The following is a 23,093-nucleotide window of genomic DNA, read 5'->3' as shown; positions in this document are numbered from 1 at the left end:
TCTACTCCTTCACAATCTAATAACAGCAACAGAACTCAAACTGCTTCCCTATCAATTACAAAGCCATTGAGCCAACACTTTTGGTGCATCCACCTATATCCATGACACTAACCTGGTTTGCAGTTGATGGTGAATGAATGCTTCTGCCTCAGCCACATTAGTTTTGTTCTTCCTATGCCAAAGCTTCTTGCTTAAAATCCTTTCAAGGGTGCATTTGCTCAGAACAGTCCCATGCAAGTCACTGAGTAAAGGTAGGATTTCATCATTTATAAAACCATGTTTGAAATATTCTTCACTGTGTTGACAATCTATTTGATGGGCTACCACTTCTGGCTTTATGTGATAAAAATTATTAAAACTTCAATAATTCTTCCTAATTATAACTTAAATTATCATAATAATAACTTTATAACTCATAATAATGAGTAACTCCTAATACTATCTCATTATTATGACTTACTATAGCAAATCATAATTTTCTTCTTGGCGGAAGTAGGCTTCCATAGTTATTTAATCCGGTTTTGTTTTAGTTCTGGCTTTAAATCATTACAAATTATTAATTAAATATAATTAATTATAATTATTAATTATAATTGTCTATAATTATGAATAAATTTCTCATAATAATGACTTGGTAACATAATAATAATGACATGTTTTCTCATAATTATGAGTTACTTTCAGAATTATGACTTAGAATCTCATAATTTGTCATAATTATGACATACTATCTGGCTTTTTTCATCAAGTGGTGGAAATGGTCTTCCATAAGAAATTGGTTTCCATAGAAAAGAGAGACAAAGCAATATACAAGGAACTAGACAAGTAAACATTAGTATATATGTAAAACTAACAAAGGCTGAGAGCAAGAACAAGAACAATTTAAACAAAGGCAAAGAACAGACTAATAGACTAACAGGTAGCTGACTAAAGGAACAAGGTAAATAACAAAGGCAAACAGGCTAAAAGGTTACAAGAACAAGGCTAACAGAAAAACAGGGTACAGGCTAAAGGAAACACACAAAATACAGACTAAGTGGGAACAAGAAACAGACTAACTGCAAGAATATAACAAGAGAAAGAAGTAGAAACAGACTAGGGCAAACAAGCTCCCTGGAGAAATAAAGCTGAATACAAATGAACAAGGAACAGACTAATAGAAACAGGCAGGCAGGTAGCTTGGAGCTAAAGATGGGGCTAACAGGAAACAGACTAAAAAATATAGAGGCGACCAGGAAACAGAGTACTTGAACCAGACGAACTGGTTGGCATCTCATCTGAGTACTAGATGAAAGAAACAAAGGGCTTAAGTAAAACACAGACAGTTGAAAACAATCAAGGGTGGAGAAACGCAACAAGGAACAAAACCAGGAACTGAACAAAAGCAACGGAACACATGGCAGATTGCCAAGGGAACCACAATACTAGGGCAAGGGAATCATGACAAGAATGTAAAAAATTTTAAAGACAATGCATTTCCTTTTGTTTTCTAGCAAATGTGATTAATTTCACATAATGTCAAAGTTCAGACAGTGGACTATTAAAAGTGACTGCTATATCAAACTCACCTCTTAGTGGGCTAATTTATACAAACAAATACAAACAATATAAAAGCAGTACACCAGCCAGGATGCAATGCTTCATGTCCACTCTATGGTTTAGCACCTTATGTTATTACCACTGCCTTAAATCATTCCCCCTCAAGCGAAGTTGCAGTTGGAGTAAGAATATGCCCCTGCAATATAGGGATGGGTGCATGCACCCATGCAGGGTCCACTAAGCATATGTGCCCACACACACAGGCATGAAGTACATGTACACACAAGCATACACATACTGGACCATTAAAATACCAGACTGGCCTTTTGTTTGTCATGTCCAAATAAAAGTGGCATAGATTGAAAGTTCCTCCCAAAGAGGGAGGGAAGCAGAGAGACATGAATAGGAGGAATATAAGGGGGCTGAGAGAGGACTGACCCAGCACTACGTGCACTTTACCTGAAGAGTGTACCCAGACCCACTCTCGAGCCCACCATGGAGTGGAGGACACCTGCACTGTGTGTACTGCTCCTGGCTCTTAGCTGGGGCCTCCAGGCAAATGCTATTAGGGGTAAGAGATGATGAACACTTTGAACAGCACTAATAGTGTCAAGTTAATTAGATACTTTTGGTATTTGTATGTTTTCATAAGAATGTGAATATTTGTGTTAGAATATTCAACATAGTTTATAGCTATGTTTGTAATTACTGCAATTAGATTTTTTGAATTGCTTTTAGTATTTCAATAATTCTTACATGTATTGTGGTAGAAATTATACTTGTCAAAATTTGCCAAAATATATAGGGGTTATTCTGCTAATTACATCACAATGTCACCACAACAAGAACATGACATGGAAAGTAATTATAATGTAGAGACAATTATACATTATACAATAGTAACTATTTCTTAAAACACAAATACAGATTAATAAGGTTAGCTAATTCATATTTATAAAATATTTGTAGTCATATGGGGAATAAATTTTTACATCATAGTATAAAACCAAAGAAGGACAAATATCGCAAATGTTTCTGATAGTTCACTGAAAAATATGAAGATGAGACTATCATTACTGTACCAAATTCTTCACAGAGCTTTTGTTCACAGTCTGGTAAGAAAAGTCTGATAAATGATGGATATATTATCACCTTATTTTATAGCATATAGGTGAAGAACAAAAAGATATAAAACTGTGGCTCATTTATAAGACAAAATTACATTTTGTGCACAACAAATACATTTTTTGTACTTTTGTACATTTTTGCTTGTGAGAACAAAACTGCATCTGACAAATATGCTTGACTACCATGCATGCATGTTAACTACACTTAGAACACTTTGTCAATGGCAATATTCCCTTGGTGCCCTTGGCACCCTTCATTCCTGGTCAGTTTTTACCTACAGTATTATTCATAAATGGATGTTCTTTGGGGTGATGCACCATTTGCAATACAGTTTTAACAGTGACATGGTAGGAGCATGGAAATAGTTGATAGTAGTAAATGTGATTATAATACATGCTTCTAATAAGTCTTTTAGAAATGGTAAATCATTAAAAACATTTTCACTGTGATTAAATAATGGTTTCTGATCTGTCCCAATCAAAACTAAGAACACTGTCATCTTGATTGCCATGGTAAAAGGGTCAGGTTCATGAATAATTGTTGACTAGCAAAGTGACAGGTATTAGCCTGGGGGAGTAAGACAAAGATAAGGATCAATATTGCTCCCCTGATTCTGTAATGCCCTGACAAATGATACAAATCTTTATTTATATAACACTTTTCATTTTGAATCCAAAAAGTACTTTACATATAAAACAATAATAGAAAATAAAGTTTCTTAAATTACATGATAATACTTTGAAGGAAACCTTGAAGTTTAATATCTAGGTATTACAGTATAAAACATAAAACATAAAAATCTTGAACCCTCTTGTTTCTTTGTGCGTTTTTTGTTTCTCCTCCCTAGTCCGCCGCAGCAACCATATCAACAACATCTGTAGCATGTGGGGTCATTTCCACTTTAAAACCTTTGATGGAGATGTGTACCAGTTCCAGGGGACTTGTGAATACAACCTTGTCTCTGAGTGCCAAATTCCTGTGCAGGGCTTCTCAGTACATGTGAAAAGATCACAGTCCCATGGGAACCCACAGATCACCAGAGTGCTGGTTACCATAGGAGACATGGCCATTGTGCTCACCAAGAAACTGGTTATGATCAACGAAGAGATGTAAGACACTGGTAGTGTTTGTAAATTACACTAATACCTGAGTGCTTGATTCTGCCCCCAGCATTTACTTTCTGTTGTCATCCCCTCTCTCTCTCTCTCTCTCTCTCTCTCTCTCTCTCTCTCTCTCTCTCTCTCTCTCAGTATAAAACTTCCCTATTATTTAGCAGGGGTGCTGCTGGAAAAGAATGCTATTTACACTAAATTATATGCTAAACTGGGCCTCAGTGTCATGTGGAACAGAGAGGATGCTGTCATGGTATTATCACAACTTTAATTTGGTTCTTTTTAACCTTTTTAAAAGCACCATATTATGTCTGCTCATCCAAAAATGGATCTAGAATTTTATACAGAAGCTAAATGAAAATGCACTTTAGTTTTACATAGTCATTTTGAAGTGCAACAGATGAATTGGGTACTAGTGCTGTGGCATTGAACCACTGATGACAGGGGAAGCTGATTTAGTGCAAGTCATGAAATTTGCACCATTTCATTTCAAACATCTTTTGCACAATACATAGAAAAGTTATTGCGTGAGTTAGCATAGCGCAATACAGGTAAAGCATTTTAAGGGAAAGGCTCTTTCTAAGAATTACATTTTTAACATAGTCAGCTCTGTATTTCCATATATATTCACATAAATTCAAATTCACATACATTAACAATAATGTTCAGAAATCTTCCCTAGCCTAGAACACGGTGAGATGGCTTTCAGTTTGGCATAAAACTACATTAGAATGAAAGGATTTGCAAATAGTAGATAAAAAAGTAAACAAAAATGTCATCTGTGGTGGAAGAGCCCCAGTATTTTTGGATGAGCATCTAAGATAGCATTCAGGACTTTAACCCCTTTTAATGAGCTAAGGCTTTTCATTTAAAAATGTTTACTTTGCAACAATTCTTATTTTTCCTTTTAGTATTTTATAGTATATTTACAACAAATTATTAAAAGGATGTAAAACTGCTCTAGAAATCACCAGCTTTGTCTTTCTTACTTAGGTGGAACTAGACACTAAATATTCTAATAATACCTGTGGACTTTGTGGAGACTTCAATGGCATTCCCATTTATAATGAGTTCTTGGCTGAAGGTGAGCTGCAATAAAAAAGCTTTTTCGAATCGCATGATTAACCCTCAAGTTGCTGTAATTGATTTAAAAGGAGCCCACCCTCTCTCTTTAATCTCATGGCCTCCATCTAAAGCTTTCTCCAGAGCACCTCCCTACAAAGACTTCCCCACCCTTCTATGTGCTGTGTACATGCACAAAAGAATTGACAGGCAAGATGTACTGCCTGCTTAGATAAGTTTCCTGATTGATCAGTGCAGCCACATTATGCCCTGGACAGTCAGAGAGACTTTTTTCTCGGAGCTTTAATTTGAGAAATTTATGGCTAAGTGTTGTTAAAAAATTGTTTACATTAGTTTTAAACAGTCAAGAGAATATTGTATTTTTAATATAATATTAAGTGTGGAAAGGGAGACCTCCTTATAAGAATATGTGTTTGTTCTGAATGTTTGCTACATTCTGCCATACAGCTCGCGTGACTGGCTCTGTTGAGTTTGGTAACAAGCAAAGGATTTATGGGCCCAATGATGGCTGTGTGGACCCTTATGAAGAAGATGAGGCTGATCAAGACACAGTGGACAAGTGTCAAAAATTTGTAAGATGAAAATTCTTCCAGCAATAGCTGTTTCTTTGAATTGTCACTGCAAATTCAAAGTAACAAATAATTAGTTTGTTGCCACTGATACAAAGTGTTACTCTATTTGATTTTGTACTACATTGATCTATTGCCTTCCATTAGCATCCAGGAAATATTTGTGGTTTATAAAAAATTATTACATGAGTTCACCTGAATCATCATCATTTATATGTATAGTAATTAGTAATTAGTAGTATCTGACTACTAATTAAACCAAGCCAGTCAAGGTCAAGGCAGGTGTTTTTCATAAACCATGTGAGGAAGTGCAGTGTCATGGTACAGTTAAGGAGTTCTGCGCACAGGCTTACTGCCTCTACTCCCTGTGTACAGCAGGGAGACTGCTCAGCTCTGCTGCAGAGTCAGGACTGGTCTTCCTGCAGGAAGGTGTTAAGTCCTGAGCCCTACATCCAGGCCTGTGTAGTGGACAGGTGCTGGAGTCATCCTAGGGACATGGAAAACACTGCTACTCTGTGTTTTACGTTGTCTGAGTACTCCCGCCAGTGCTCCCATGCAGGGGGCATACCACCAAACTGGAGAACATCCACCTTCTGTGGTAAGGTCACTGCACCAATGTAAGATAAATTATTCTTAGTTTAAAGGACAGGTATGCTGTTTTTAAGTCAATAGCCTTATCATCAGTGATAGATTTAGTAATGAGAGACTTATCACTCTTCTGCACCCTCTCACTTGGTGTTATCACAATTTAGCATTTTGTTCATAGTTTTATTGGGGGGGTTAAATTACAAAGTGTGGCCTTAAACAGAACTGTATGAACAAATGAATGGTTATTCCAAGGAATAATTCTAAATTTCTCTAATTCTGGATGGAATTCAATGTCACAAATTAGTTTACATTTCATAGTTCAGTTACTGCATGGCACCCTCTACAGTGGTCTCTTCAACCTCTTCAACCTCCATGCTTGTAATTCTCAATGGTCTACTCAGGGCACCAAAGATATACATAGATAAATATTTAATACATAGATTGTGGGCAAGGGTCAAAGGTCTTAAACACTTTTGATTGGAACAGATAAATGCAGCATAATTTATAATAAATTGGCATGAATTAACTGACTGCAGACATGGACATCAAGAATGAAAGGGTTTTAAAGTCACCAGCCATGTTCCTGTACTGTAGATAAACTCTGCAAGTTTACAAATGGTTGGAATGTAGGCTACTACAGCAAATTGCAAGTAATTACAAAACTTAAATGTGATATTACTGTTATTCTGAATCAACATAAAAAATGAACAATTTGTGAAGGCTTAAATGATCTAGTAAGAATCTGTAATGAGTGTTAAGTATCTCTGTAATATTTCTCATGGCCATGTTTTGCACCAATTTATAGTAAGCAACAATTTGAGTGATGTCCGGCTTTAAAACCAATCATACAGTTCTTGAAGTGTCTGTTGTATCTGCTGTTTTTCTTACATTTCATTAGAATATTGAGTTTTAATGCTGAAATATTTGATATGCGTAACAAGTTGCCTCTGTAAAAGTTTTATACAGTTTTCTTTTATTATAAGAGAATATGACCTGAGAGTTACAGTGCAGTAATGTGACTTATAGGTATTTGGCTGGTTGTAGTACACTCACACCCACTCATCCTGCCTCAATATTACTCCTGTCTGTTGTTTTACTCACTTAGCGGTACAGTGCCCCTTTAACATGGAGTACTCTGAGAGTGGATCTCCCTGTGTGGACACATGCACACACAGAGACACCAGCTCACTGTGTGAAGAACACAAGATGGATGGCTGCTTCTGTCCACCTGGTCAGTCATACATATATCCTTACATCACACACCATTTTACAGGCCATTTTTTGAACATCATATGACAAGCAAGAATACAGGCATGTTTCTCATGATCTCTTATATTACTACAAAATGTAAGGTTGTAACACGATGTATACTGATGTGCATGTGTGTGTGGGGGGGGGGGCTAAACTGGTTGCTGCAGGTACTGTGTTTGATAACATCTCAGAGAAGGGATGCATCCCTCAGGAAGAGTGCCAGTGTAAGCACAATCAGACCTATAACCCTGGAGATGTGCTCCTCAAGGATGACGAAGAATGGTACTGAAATAGTACTATTTCCCATCATGAACAAAACAGACCAATCTACATACTTTATGCCAAGTACATTCTATGTCTTTAACCATTTGTTTCACTATTTAAGCTGCAGGTTACATGGATAATTGTTTGTTTGCTGTGCTGCTCCAGACTGATAATTCTATGTGTTCTAGTGTGTGTCAAAATGGCAGTTGGGCATGTGAGCGTCTGCCAACCCCAGGTGTGTGTGCTGTAGAGGAGGGTTCACACTTTACTACTTATGATGGTAAAGAGTTTACCTTCCATGGGGACTGCTACTATGTCCTTTCCAAGGTGAGTAAACTAACTCTTAAGGTGTAATATATGTACAGTTGTAATTACTTTTGAAATTGCAAACATTTCAAAGAAGAAAACAATTTCTATTTGTCCTAAAGATCAAGATGGTTTCCTGAAAAGAGTGTATTATTTGTGGGTGCTGTCCCCATGCTGCAGCCCACCCTTTAAAATTTTTGAATGAAAAGCAGGAATAACTGGGAAACAGGTTTTCTTAGCAAAGGTTCAGTGATCCTGATCATGTATCACTGGCATTCTACATGCTCAAAACCTTGTGTAGTATATATTTCAACCTATAATAATAGATGTTTCCTTCGTCTCTGTTTCTGCAGGACTGTGTAGGATCTAAGTTCCTTATTTTGGGTCAGCTTATTCCCTGTGTTGCTCAAAAAACTGACACCTGCCTGAAATCCATTGCCCTGCTACTCAACAATGACAAGAATAATGTGCGTTTCCATTCTGCCAGTATTTGCACTCTTCTTCTTCTTCTTCTTCTTCTTCTTCTTCTTCACACTACTACTACTACTACTACTACTACTACTACTACTACTAATAATAATAATAATAATAATAATAATACAAAATGTAAACACAATTATAAATAATGCAACAAAAAATTGCACTAATTAATAATTTCCAAAGAAAGTTGTGGAAAGGTTTGGGAAGCAAAATAATGTTGAAAAGCTAAACATAACATTAATATGAACTATCCTTCTGGTGAATCTCTTGTATAAAGGCGTTAATCATCAAAGAAGATGGCCTAGTCAGGCACAATGGCGAGATCACCCTCCCTTACACCACAGGTAAGAGTGATTTATCGAGTAAGGTGTCTTGTAGGCTAGTACACCACAGTCATCACACTGCTGTAGTCATTCATTTTAAATGAGCAAGCTGAACTGAAAGAGTGAATTTAATTAACATTAAAATATCTACTGTGAATATACACTGCCTGGCCAAAAAAAAAAGGTCACACACTCTAATATTTCGTTGGACTGCCTTTAGCTTTGATTACGACATGCATTCACTATGGTATCATTTCCACAAGCTTCTGCAATGTCACAACATTTATTTCTGTTCATTTACATTTACATTTACATTTATGGCATTTAGCAGACACTCTTATCCAGAGCGACTTACAAAAGTGCTTTGTCGTTTTGTCACGGGACTCTCACCCCCCCCCCCCCCCCCCCCCCGCCCCCAAGTCAAATGGTACGGCCTGCCACATGCAGGGGGTTTCACCTTATTTGTAACCATGCGATTTGTAATTGTATGCACCTGCACGTGTCTTTTGTCTTGTCTATTTAAATCTCCGATAGTGTGTGTACTGTGTTGGTCATTGTTAGTCTGCGGTTGTACGTTAATACCTGTTTGTAGTCCTTGTTAAAACATTATTGTAGTCTGTGTTTACTTAAATGCATACGTTATGTCTGTTGTTAATATTGTGTGTGAGTGCCACCAGTATTCATATGTGATGTCATTAAATGTATCTGTCGAGGGAGTCTGTGCGTCCTGCTCCATGCCCTTCCGCACTTGGGCCAGCAGATCCGTTACACATTTACTAGAATATATCCTAGTACAGTACATTAGGTTAGAACTGTCCTTCCAGAGTTGCATTAATTTTTCCCTGAGATCTTGTATTGGTGATGGGAGATTTGGACCACTGCACAAAGTCTTCTCCAGTGCATACCAAAGATTCTCAATGGGGTTCAGGTCTGGACTCTGTGGTGGCCAATCCATGCATGAAAATGATGTCTCATGCTCCCTAAACCACTCTTTCACAATTTGAGCCCAATGAATCCTGGTATTGTCATCTTGGAATATGCCTGTGCCATCAGGGAAGAAAAAATCCATTGATGGAATAATCTGGTCATTCAATATATTCAGGTAGTCAGCTGACCTCATTCTTTGGGCACATAATGTTGCTGAACCTAGACCTGACCAACTGCAGCAATCCCAGATCATAGCACTTCCCCCACAGGCATGTACGGTAGGCACTAGGCATGATGGGTGCCTCACTTCAGCCGCCTCTCTTCTTACCCTGATGTGCCCATCACTCTGGAACAGGGTAAATCTGGATTCATCAGACCACATGACCTTCATCCATTGCTCCAGAGTCCAATCTTTATGCTCCCTAGCAAATTGAAACCATTTTTGCTGGTTAGCTTCACTGATAAGTGGTTTTCTTAAGGCTACATAGCTGTTTAATCCCAATCCGTTGTGTTCTCTTAGCATTGTGTGTGTGTGGAAATGCTCTTACTTTCACTATTAGACATATCCCTGAGTTCTCCTGTTGTTTTTCTACGAATTGATTTCACCACACATTTAAGTGATTGCCAATCATGATCATTCAAGATTTTTTTCTGATCACATTCCTTCCTCGAAGATAATGTCCTTCCACTTTTTAATAATGCGTTGGACAGTTCTTAACCCGATTTTAGTAGTTTCAGCAATCTCCTTAGATGTTTTCTCTGCTTGATGAATGCCAATAATTTGACCCTTCTGAAACAGATTAACATCTTTTCCACGACCACAGGATGTGTCTTTCGACATGGTGAAACATAATCACCCATGCAGTAATTAACCAATGGGAGGCTCTTACCTATTTGCTTAGTTAAATCCAGGTGGTGACCTTTTTTTTGGCCAGGCAGTGTATAATATATAACAGCTAGAGCCTCGTGTATCTAACGTGTGCACATTGTATATTCTATGGATATTAATTTAATTGGTGATTTGGCTGTGTAAAATTACTTACAAAAAAAATGTGCAAAACAGTATGTTTTGATTTGTTTAGTTTGTAGAGTTCCAAGCAATATATTTAACGGCATGTAATCACATAGATGATATGAAGCCTGAAACATGAAAAATAACACTGCTGTAGAGCAATATAACAGACTTTAAACTTTTTGCTCTGCTGAGTTCATTAACAGGATACTTCCCCCTGTCTCATTCCTGTTTTCCCATTCCACAGGTGACATCACCATGTTCAGACCATCGTCCTTCCACATCATGATACAGACATCTTTTGGGCTACAGATGCAGGTGCAGCTTGTTCCACTCATGCAACTCTACATCACTTTGGATAAGAGCTTCCAGACCAAGACCTGCGGTGAATGCTTGTCTATTTCATTATTATTAGATGGCTGGTCAACAAATTGAATAGACAGAGGGGTAGACATAAAACAACATCCCATATTGTTAGTCTAGTGGTCAGGTTTGCTCTACTTCAACATACAAGCATATGTAGTATATGTAAAATATTAGTCCACCTTACTTCATATCGAATTAATAAGGTCTATTCTAAAATCCCTTGGGCCCCTATCAGGGATGCAAAAGTAGCTTAAAATGGTCTTAAAATATTTTGGGCACTCATACAAAAATATTTTCTCTCCATGGGGTGTATTGATGCAGGTCTGTGTGGGAACTTTAACATGGTGTTGTCTGATGACCTGAAAACCCCACAAGGCTTAGTAGAAGGGACAGCTGCCTCCTTTGGGAACTCCTGGAAGGCACACCCTAACTGTCCTGACAGCAGTGACAGGCTGGATGACCCATGCAGCTACAGCGTAGACAGTGGTGAGAATTCCAAAATCTTCACTTAAACCTCACCCAATAGTTGACTTTTTATCATTAAATCACTTTACCTATATTATAGCTCTCTTTAAAGAAATTGCTTATCAGATGAAAGAAAAGATAAATATTTATTGACTGTCTTTAGAGAGCTATGCAGAGCACTGGTGTCTAAAACTGAAGGAGAAGGAAGGCCAATTTGCTAAATGTCACTCTACTGTTAACCCAGAGAAATACTACAAGGTATCTTTCCTGTTTCCTTAAAAACATATATGGAACACTGTAGATCAATGACGTATTATAGCAGCCCAAAAACAAAACTAAGTGCTACAATAAAGATATCTCAAATGCTTGCTTACTGGGCATATCAATTGCTAAACACACATGAGTGTTTGTGTACAGAGATGCAAGTACTCAGCCTGCACATGTGAGAAGAGTGAAGACTGTCTGTGTGCGGTCTTCTCCTCCTATGTGCGAGCATGCACGGCAAAGGGAATCTTCCTGCAAGGCTGGAGAGACACAGTGTGCGGTAGGATCATTCACACTGCAGCCTAAGAGAGACGGATGCGTTTTCTATGGCTCTTGTCAAAAGATCAAGGTCTAACCTTTTGTCTAATCAGTGTGAGGCTGAATGCCAGAGCAAAAAAAGGATTAAGCATGTTTTCTCCTCTTTTCTCTCATGAATTCAGATAAATACACTGCGCGCTGCCGAGCCTCCCAGACTTTCTCCTACATGCTGCAGGGTTGCCAGCGCACATGTGACTCCCTGGGCTCAGAGCGCCAGGGCTGCAGCACTCAATACACCCCTGTGGATGGATGTGCCTGTCCCGCTGGACTCTATGAGGATGAGAATGGTGGTTGTGTGCCCATGGAAAAATGCCCCTGTTACCACAATGGAGAGCATGTTAAACCTGGCAAGTCCATTAACATCAGAAATGAGCACTGGTAAGAGATTAACAGTGGTTAATTAAAAGAATGGGAATGTAAAGTTAGTAAAGTGTGTGGAATATGATGAACCTTTCAAGAGTCCAACATTTCTGCCCTTTTAGTGTTTGTACAAATGGAAAACTCAACTGCAACACCTGGAAGCCCCTTATTACAGGTACGTAATCTTGTCTTTGTCCAGCAGCTGTTTACATAAGTAGAGAGGAAAACTGACCTACAGTGGTGTGAAAAAGTGTTTCCTGATATCTTACTTTTTTGCATGTTCTTTGTCACACTTAAATGTTTCAGCAAACACATTTAAATATTAGACAAAGATAACACGTAAACACAAAATGCAGTTTTTGGAATGAAGGTTTTTATTTTTAAGGGGAAAAAAATCCAAACCTACATGACCCTGTGTGAAAAAGTGATTCCCCCCCTGTTAAAACATAGATTAACTGTGGTTTATCGCGTCTTTGGAAAGCTGAGTTCATAGGACCTGCCTGACAAAGTAAAGTAGACCAAAAGACCCTCAAAAGCTAGACATCATGCTGCAATCCAAAGAAATTCAGGAGCAAATGAGATACAAAGTAATTGAGCTCTATCAGTTTGGAAAAGGTTATAAAGCTATTTCTAAAGCTTTGGGACTCCAGTGAACCACAGTGAGAGCCATTATCCACAAATAGCGAAAACATGGAACAGTGGTGAACCTTCCCAGGTGTGGCCGGCCGACCAAAATTACTCCAATTTTGGACGGCTCATCCAAGAGATCACAAAACATCCCACAACAACATCCAAAGAACAGCAGGCCTCACTTGCCTCAGTTAAGGTCAGTGTTCATGACTCCCCATAAGAGTCTGTTCCGAGATGAAAACCACTGCTGAGCAAAAAGAACATAAAGGCTCGTCTCAGTTTTGCCAGAAAACATTTTGATAATCCCCAAGACTTTTGGGAAAATACTCTGTGGACTGATGAGACAAAAGTTTAACTTTTTGGAAGGTGTGTGTCTTATTATATCTGGCATAAAAGTAACACAGCATTTCAGAAAAGGAACATCATACCGACAGTAAAATACGGCGGTGGTAATGTGAGGTCTAGGGCTGTTTTGCTGCTTCAGGACCTGGAAGACTTGCTGTGGTAAATGGAACAATGCATTCTGCTGTCTACCAAAAAATCCTGAAGGAGAATGTCTGGCCATCTGTTTGTGACCTCAAGCTGAAGCGCACTTGAGTTCTGCAGCAGGACAATGATTCAAAACACACCAGCAAGTCCACCTCTGAGTGGCTTAAGAAAAACAAAATTAAGACGTTGGAGAAGCCTAGTCAATGTCCTGACTTGAATCTGATTGAGATGCTGTGGCATGACCTTTAAAAAGGTGGTTCATGCTCGAAAACCCTCCAATGTGGCCAAATTACAACAAGTCTGCAAAGATGAGTGGGCCAAAATTCCTTCACAGCGCTGTAAAACACTCATTGGCAGTTATCGCAAATACTTGATTGCAGTTGTTGCTGCTAAGGGTGGCCCAACCAGTTATTAGGTTTAGGGGGCAATCACTTTTTCATACAGGGCCATGTAGGTTTGGATTTTTTTCCCCTTAATAATAAATACCTTCCTTTAAAAACTCCATTTTGTGTTTACTTGTGTTTTGTCTAATATTTACATTTGTTTGAGGATCTGAAACATTTAAGTGTGACAAATTGTAACGGTGAGCGGTAAGGAGGTGGATGCATGTGCGGAGACGAGTGAGATTTATTCAGGGCAAATCCAGAATCAGAGTCGTTACAAGGGTCCAGAGTCACATTACCAACACAGAAAGTACGGGGATTAACAAACAAAAACACATGAAGGCAAACGGGAAGCAGGCTAAAACAAGGAAACAAGGACACTAGGAAAAACTCAGGGCTAAGAAATACGAAAGCTAGGATAAACAAAGGCACGGCATACAAAGAACCATACGAAATGAACATTCAATGAACAGCAAAAACTAAGGGAACAAGACAGGGCTTAAATACAATCAACTAAACGAGGGACAGGTGTTGAAAATCAAATGAGAGGAGGAGAAAACGAAACTATGGAATGGAACTAAAAAGCACAAGACAGAGAAATCACGGAACATGGAAGTGTGAGGGACTGATTGTGACACAAACATGCAAAAAAAATAAGATATCAGGATGGGGGCAAACCCTTTTTCACACCACTGTATAGTAAAGTGTTCAGTGTAATTTTGTCAGTTAGAGGTTACTAATGGGGAACTAAAATGCTTGGACCTTTAACCAAATAATTTTCATTGCTTCTCTTAACATTCATTATGTCCTGCAGACTGTCCTGCTCCAAAGGTCTTCTTTAACTGCAGTGACGCATCAATAGATAAGCATGGGTTAGAGTGTGCACAAACATGCACACACCACAGCATTGATTGTGTGAGTGTTGCACACTTTTCAACCATGCACACATCAGAACACTGATGTCTCATGTTTTCTAGTTGTATATCTTTCTGTCACTCTAACTTGTTGCATTTTTGTCCCTTGTTGCATTCCTATGTTTCATTTTGTCAGCCATTTTCTTTACACTGTAAAGCTTAAACATCAAATTTATTATATATTCCCATTAATTCTTCCCGTTATCGCCTCTATTATGAACTAAAATGGCAGAGGATTGACTTCTACTTCATAAACAATTTAAATTTATCTCTTAAATGTACCACCAATTAACTATTGTCTCTCACTCTCTTTTTCTTTTTATCTTCTGTTAATTGTCTTCTTCTGAAATCAGTACCTTGCAGAGTGCGAATCTGGATGTCAGTGTCCCACAGGCCTTCTGGATGATGGTCTTGGTCACTGTGTTAAAGAACATGAATGCCCTTGTCAACACAATGGACACTTATACGCTGCAGGGGCTAAAATACCAGACAGTTGCAATTCATGGTGTGTACATAATGCTTCATTTTTCCACTATAGAAATAATTTAGCATTCAAGGAGTGACTCGATGAAAAACACTTTTCCATTCACTCCAAATGCATTTGATTGGTTGTATGATTTTCTTTCATTTTACATGGAAGCTGTGAGGCTAATGTTTCTAACAAGTAATGGATGTTTATCTCTCTGAAAATCTTTTTCCTAAATATTTGCTCATATCTTCTCACACTTCCTCAAAACTGCCTCCAGTGCTGTCAAAGCAAACCTCGCCTGTCTTTCTAATAGGCACAATTATTTAGCAAACTGCATGAAAGTGTCTGAGAATACTATAAATTACATCAGATTATAGAACAGCAATGGTCAATTAATAATTACAAAAAAGAATTTTAAAAAATGTACTCACTGGACCAATCTGAGATAAAGCTAGTTAGGTAGCTACTGCTGTGGGCCATTCACTGCTAGGTATCAAAAAGTATCAAATGGAGCCAAGAAAAAAATAGCTATCACATTTCCCATCAATGTTTCAATTTTTAGATTTGAGATTTCTGATATTTCTTGGCTTATGAAAAGGTTTTGTTCCGTACCTTCTGCAACCCAGTTAGCTACCTATCTTGTTAGTGACACACATATATATATATATATATATGTGTGTGTGTGTGTGTGTGTGTGTGTGTGTGTGTGTGTGTGTCACTAACAAGATATATATATATATATATATATATATATATATATATATATATATATATATATATATACATACTCTCTCTCTAATAAATTCCACACTCACCCTTGCCATATTCAAGCTCAGGTCCTCAGGCTCTTATCTTAGCTGTTCCCCAGACTGTACTATTCTGAACAGAGATCTAAGATGTTGTCCCTGTCCCTGGAACCATTCTCCCAGTTTGGGGGTCTACTGGAATCATTGTACATCTTCCACATCTTTTTCAGCTTCCCTCAGCCCTTGGTATTTCTCAAGCTTTTCATATTCCTATTGAGATTGCTATCATCTATCAGTTTTGCCTTCTTCTGCTGTTTATCCATCACTACTATGTCCAGTTAGGATTTTGTCTGCATCTGGAAGTCCTACTTAGCATGGTCCCCCATGGTCCACCTTTGGGGGTGTATCCACATTGACCTTGGAGCTTCCAGCTGGTACTCAGTACAGTTGTTTCTGTATGTTATGCCAGCTACTTAGTTATGCTGTTCCATGTATGCACTGCCTGCTAGCATCTTGCAACCTGCTGTTATGTGCAGGATTGTCTCAGGGGCATCTTTGCACAGCCTACATTTTAAAAAAACAACTTTTATCCAAAGCAACTTACAATTATGATTCAGTACAATTTGAGCAATAGAGGGCTCAGGGCCCCAACAGTGAGGCTTGAACCAGCAACTTTCCAATTACAAGTCAAGTACCATAACCACTGAGCTACTGCTGCCTACAGTCTTCTATCCCAGCCTCTGTTGATCTTGTATTCAGATCTTGTATGATTAGTGCCTGCATGATGTCTTTCATTCAAGCCTTTTTCTGCCATTGGTAGGATTTTTCCATATCAGCCACTTCCACTAATTGCAGCTGGTACATACTATGCAGGGGATTAACCTCCCCTAATGGTACCTGCTCCTCTTCATCCCCATCCTCCTCAGGTTTCTGCTATTTGGCCATCTTCCTGGTGTACTCCTGGATCTTGGCTGTTTCATCTTGGATAGTGGCTCTGAAGTTCAGTAGTCCTCGTCCCCCCCTCCTTCCACTTAGTGTGCAGTTTCAGAGTGCTGGATTTGGGATGAAACCCTCTGGTCCTTGTAAAGAGTTTTCTTGTCTTGATGTCAGTGGCTTTTATCTCCTCCTTTGGCCATCTTATTATGCCTGCGGCATATCTGATAACTGGTAGAGCGTCCTTGTAGAGATGGTGGCTTATGTTTCTGTAGAATGTTTCCATTCTGTAGCCTTTTACTAATGATTTTTCTGAGGGGGTTCAGGCATAGAGAGAACAGCAGTAGGGACAGGGCATCTCCTTGGTAAATCCTGCACGTAATGATTACTTGCGATATTGGTCTGAAGGGGTGTCTTACACAGCCCAATTCAGTTCTAAATAAAGGCTCTTAGAGTCCTGCTTATGTTATGCAGCTTCAAGCATTCCAGGATCCATGTGTGGGACACTGAATCATAGGTTTTCTTGTTGTCAATCCAGGCGGTGCACAAGTTGGTCTGTCTGATATTACAGTCTCAAGTGACTGTTTTATCCTCCAGTAGTTGGTGCTTTGCTCCTCTGGTGTTCTTGTCAATGCCTTTCTGAGCCCCGCTCATGTAGAGCAATGCGTCTACTCATCTTAGCCGCAATGACGCTAGACAGGAACTTCCATGTTGTGCAGAAGTAGGTTATTGGCTGGTAGTTGGATGGAACTGCCCCTTTCTGGGGGTCCTTCAGGATCAGGAATGTCTAGCCTTCAGTTAACCATTCAGGGTGGGTTCCACCTGTTGGCAGCTTGTTCATTTGTGCTGGCAGGTGCTTATGGAGTGCAGTTGCTTCTTCACCCAGCAGGTGTGGACCATGTCAGGACATGGAGCTGTTCAGCTCTTCATACTTGAGACCTTTTCTTGGACATCTGCTAGAGTGATGGGTGCTGGATCCTGTTCAGGATAGGCTGCTTGCTCATGAAAAAGATTTTCTGTGAGATAGACTTCCATTGATCCTTAGTTGCAGGTTGTTATGTTAGCCTTGTAGATCCACTTCCCAACTCAAAAAAGCAAATGTGAGACACAAAACTGCATTTGCGTTAAAGATAAAAGATTTACATAAAATATTCCTTTATGATGAACCGAGCTTATGAAATTACTGAGGTTATGATGAACTGAAGCTACATTGTATACATTTTTCATCTTAAATATTCATTTGGTATACATGTATTAAATACATCAACACAATTGCAGTACCTGTAAACGTGGCAAGTGGGAATGCACAGACAAAAAATGCCCTGGGACTTGCACCATCTATGGCAGTGGACATTACAATACATTTGACAAGCAGAGGTTTGGCTTCAATGGAGACTGTGGTTATGTAGCTGTCCAGGTACCTGCACTTTAGTAATTGTTTAGCTAAACCCATTTACTGAAGATATTTGAATACCTGGTGTGATACCTCCAGGACACATATTTCAAGGCATTCATCTGATTGAATTAAAACAAATTATTGTATTAGCCACATGAATCAATTGACTAAATTTTTTTTTTATCTCAGTCACGGAATTGAAAATATTGAAATGAATATTGAATTTACTGTCTCAGTCATTGAAATGAAAATGGTATCCAAGTAAATAATCAGTTTTAAGTAATATAACAGAGTTTAAGTAATATTACAACTAATATGATTTAGAAACAGTGTGGCATTTGTTTATTATTATCTAATATCTTTTTTCAATTGTTCAAAGAACAAGTGTGGAAATAAGACAGGCACATTCCATGTGATCACAGAGAATGTACCCTGTGGGACAACAGGAACCACTTGTTCCAAAGCTGTTCGGATTCTGCTGGGAGTAAGGATTAACCTTTATTCATCACTCATGATGTTAACAGAGTAAACAGAGTTTTGATATCTTCATTATGAAACACACACAGATTATGATAGGCTACAAATTGTCTCAACAGAGAACACAGTTGGAGCTGATAGATGGCATCATAACAGAAAGCGAGCTTCAAAGTGGGCCAAAAATTAACTACAAAGTGAGAAACATGGGCCTTTACCTGGTTATTGAGTCTGATGCTGGCCTGGCAGTGTTATGGGACCGCAAAACCACAGTACGCATCATTCTGCAACCACAACACATGGTGAGTCCTGCTGAGCATCAAGCTTCCTTTGATGTGAAAAGCTATAGTCAGTTCTAGAGGAGAAGAGTTTTGTATAATGTCACATTTGCAAAATGCATATTTTTACCCAGCTCTTCTGATTCACATTTTCTTTCATGTTTATATTAGTAAAGAGGAATTGGGAATTGTAAGTGAAAAAGTGACAACAAATGCGATGGATTCAATTGTTAAGTTTGTCAGTGTTCTGGATGCACATTTCTGTTTTTAGGGAGAGGTTTGTGGATTGTGTGGAAACTACAATGGAAATGGCAAAGATGATTTCACCACTCAAGGTCAACTGCAAGTTTCTGACATCATGGAGTTTGTAAACAGTTGGAAAGCACACACTTCCTGTTCTGATGCTGAGCAAGGCTTTGATCCATGTATTAAAAGTCAGAGCCGCACCACTTGGGCAAAAATGCAATGCAGTATAATCAAAGGAGATACATTCAAAGACTGCCACAAAATGGTACAGTAGCATGAATTTATTTTAAATACCACTAAATAAATCAAATAATTTTAGATGGGACATTCCACCTTAAGAAGCTTCCAAGAGATTATATAGATATTTGTTTGAATTCCTGTATGTGCAGGTGGACCTGACCCCATATTTTGAAAACTGTGTAAGAGACTCATGTGCGTGTGACACTGGTGGTGACTGTGAGTGTTTCTGTACTGCTGTGGCAGCCTATGCCCAAGCCTGCAATGAAGCTGGGGTCTGTGTGGCCTGGCGAACACCAGACATCTGCCGTAAGAAATTTCTGCCATTAATTACTAAATACTAATTTAGGATATGCACTTAAAACTTATGTTACATGCAGTATTTTATACAACTGATGCACTTTACATATTTTATATTCTAAACCCCTACATACTATGATATCAGATTTCATGTCAATAGCTTGATTTTTATTGTGGTTTTGATTAAGTCTACTTTCCTTTGTCAGCTGTCCTACAGGTAGAGTAATAAAGTTAGGTTTTTTTAAACCCTAACACAAGGGACTGGGGATATGTTTAACTCCAATCTTTTAAATAATGTCATACTCTTAATGGCTGGTTGTGTTTGTAAACACTGGGCTAACACTTCTTAAAAAAATATTATTTATACCACATAAAATATATGCCAACAAAAGGATCTATAAAATTCCTGACTGTGAGCTTACACTTAGACAATTTTTTCTCTCAACAGCTGTGTTCTGTGACTACTACAATGGACCAGATGAATGCACATGGCATTACAATCCGTGTCTCACACCATGCTACAAAACTTGCCTGAACCGTGAAGGCCAATGCAAGGACCCTTTACCAAACCTGGAAGGTGAGTGATCATCCAGTCCATACTGTCTGGCTCTATTCAATATAATAACAATCCAGTTTCACTCCTATTTATGATATAGTCACATAAATGGAAAAGTGTATTTTGTGACATAGTCACATATCTGAGCATATATGTGCCTGCTTAGTTTGAAGGCATTGGGGCCAATGGTAAGCATCAATCAACACTTTATATTTGTCTATATAATTACCATTTAGATTAATTAGCCTGTGAAAGCAGCACTCCCTGGGCCTGCATGCTGGCCATGTGATTGAACAGCACAAAACTTAGCGCGTGTAAACTGGGCATGCACTGTGTTTGGAGGCTCTAGGTTGGACCTCCTATATCCCTTTTATTTTAACCAAATAGAGCAAGTATGTTTGAACTGGAAAGATTATAGGGCCCAGGGCCCTGCAAACAAGCAATGAGACCTAGGGGCCCTGAACATGGAATGCATAAACAAGGCCTTAGGATAATAATATAATAAATATATGTGAATATTTAATAAAATAAATTGTATATTATTGTTACAAATAGAAGTGAGACTGGTATTAAGTAACTGTGCTTATTCCAAATTCTTGGGATTTCTTGGATTTGCTATTACAAACATCATCTTAACAATTTTTATTATTACTGTTAGTAGTAGTATTAATAGCATTGGCTCTGCATTAGATGAAACTTGCTTTCACTTTATCTGAGTACCCAGATGACAATGTTCATACATTGTACAGTATGAAAATAACATAATAAAAAACACTCTCAAGAAACAGATTTGTATGTCAAAATTAGGGCTGAAATTTTCATGGTGTTTATTTTTGTAGTTTTTAATCTATTGTTTCTGTTATGTAGGATGTTATCCAGTGTGTCCGGCTGACAAACCCTTTTTTGATGAGGAGAATGACACTTGTGTTGACACATGTAGCATAATGTGCTTCATCGATGGAACTATGTATAATGTTGGGGCAAAAATCCCAAGTAGAAAGCCATGTCATTCATGGTACAGCCATTCCCTACTATAAAGTTACATATTCATAATTAAAATGATTGTATGATTGTAAAATAAGGTATTTTTGATTAATCAAAATTGCATTTTGCAGTTACTGCAATAAAAATGGAAATGAAACATGTTTGCCACATCCTGGTAAGCCATTATATTAATTATACATAGATAAAATTATAGAATAACATATTCAATTCAATTTAAATCACGATTACATTCATATAACTGCTATATGATATGAAACATGATACCTGAGGTAATGTACTTTATCTCCCAAAAGGGTGCTGTTTTTACAATGGAACAGAATATGGTGAAAATGAAACTATATATGAAGTAACAGACAACATGGGAATGTGTTACTCGGCCATCTGCATAAACAGCACAGTTGTGAATAAGACAGAGCCATGCCATATCACCACCACAACAATTCCTACACGAATTAGCACTACTAAAAATGTACTGACACCAACTACATCTATTTTTGGTGAAACCTCAAAATCACCAACATCAACACCAACAACCATTACTGCAACTACAGGACCTCCTCATATATCAACTACAACAGCTAAAATTAGTACCACACCTACAACAACACAGCAAACACGGACTACTGGGAAAACTCCAAAAGCAACAACTACCCCAGTGGTCACATCTGGGCCAAGAACTAAACAAACAAGTGAGAAGTCTACTGTCATGAACACAAAGCCATCTACAACTGTATTGACACCACCAAGACCCACTATAACAACACCATGCGTTATTTGTGAATGGTCTGAGTGGTTCAATGTGGATTATCCAGCATCAGGGAGTGACATTGAAACATATGAAAATATTAAGAACCATGGAAAAACAATATGTGAAAATCCAGAAAATATTCAGTGCAGGGCTGTGTCGAACCCTGATCTATCTGTTGATGACTTTACACAACTTACAGGTCAAGTTGTGCAATGCAATATTTCATTTGGTTTAGTGTGTGAAAAGGACAAACAGACACAAAGGCCATACAAATGTTTTGATTATAAAATTAGGCTACTCTGTTGTAAGCCATGTGTAACTACAACACCTGAAACTGCAGTCACAATAGTAAAAACTACCAAAACATCAACACCATCAAGCATTTTGCCGACCGCATTTACATCAACAAGCAACAATGCATCTACACGACCACCTCATGTCTCAAGTACAACAGCTGAAGGTAGCCAATCCACTAAAACATCCATGAAAACTAGTACTGGAAAATCTACAAAATCAACAACTCCTGGTCCAACTACCAAAACACACGAAACGGTTATAACTGGTCCAAAACCTACAGCCCCTTGTCTGACAGCTATGTCACAAGCTGTCGATACAACTACTGTAACAACAATAACACCACATGTGTCTACTTCATCAGTTGGAAGCAGTTCAACGAAAGCAACAACTACCCCAATCATTACAACTCGCCCCACAACATCTAAGCTAACAGAAACAAGAAGTACACCTCTTAAATCAACAACAAGTGAAAGCAGACCAACATTTGAAAGCAGACCATCGCCTAAAACAACAAAAACATCTACAATTGGAAAAACAACAAAAGCAACAACTACCCCAGTGCTTACGTCTAAGTCATCAACTGAAAAAACAAGTGAAAAGTCTACTGTTGTGACCACAAAGCCATCTACAACTACAA

The 23,093-nt window shown here is 38.3% G+C and overlaps 1 protein-coding gene across 1 annotated transcript; it reads left to right on the top strand.

The window, feature by feature from the left end:
• The first annotated feature begins 2,034 nt into the window (after positions 1–2,034).
• muc2.1 (mucin 2.1) lies at positions 2,035–22,881 on the top strand. Its single transcript, XM_035523712.1, has 27 exons — positions 2,035–2,110; positions 3,515–3,776; positions 3,918–4,032; positions 4,773–4,863; positions 5,310–5,434; positions 5,807–6,029; positions 7,125–7,250; positions 7,438–7,552; positions 7,723–7,861; positions 8,194–8,307; positions 8,598–8,664; positions 10,830–10,967; positions 11,270–11,434; positions 11,577–11,671; positions 11,831–11,957; positions 12,118–12,373; positions 12,478–12,530; positions 14,672–14,772; positions 15,125–15,276; positions 18,198–18,336; positions 18,695–18,799; positions 18,912–19,091; positions 19,339–19,578; positions 19,703–19,859; positions 20,299–20,427; positions 21,274–21,421; positions 22,818–22,881. Exons 1-27 carry the CDS (start codon positions 2,035–2,037, stop codon positions 22,879–22,881), a joined length of 3,702 nt encoding a protein of 1,233 aa, XP_035379605.1.
• Positions 22,882–23,093: the final 212 nt, after the last annotated feature.

This window comes from Electrophorus electricus, chromosome 2, assembly GCF_013358815.1.
Source record: "Electrophorus electricus isolate fEleEle1 chromosome 2, fEleEle1.pri, whole genome shotgun sequence".
Lineage (NCBI taxonomy): Eukaryota > Metazoa > Chordata > Actinopteri > Gymnotiformes > Gymnotidae > Electrophorus > Electrophorus electricus.
The sequence above is the reverse complement of the archived record's forward strand: the minus strand, read 5'-3'. Positions and strand labels throughout refer to the sequence as shown.

What these genes read in the sequence shown, in the direction of transcription:
- muc2.1 (XM_035523712.1), top strand. Translation starts at nt 2,035, where the DNA reads ATGGAGTGGAGGACACCTGCACTGTGTGTACTGCTCCTGGCTCTTAGC. An exon ending in CAGCTACAGCGTAGACAGTG is followed by an intron (nt 11,435 to 11,576) that starts GTGAGAATTCCA and finishes GACTGTCTTTAG; the next exon opens with AGAGCTATGCAGAGCACTGG. An exon ending in CCAGACAGTTGCAATTCATG is followed by an intron (nt 15,277 to 18,197) that starts GTGTGTACATAA and finishes ACACAATTGCAG; the next exon opens with TACCTGTAAACGTGGCAAGT.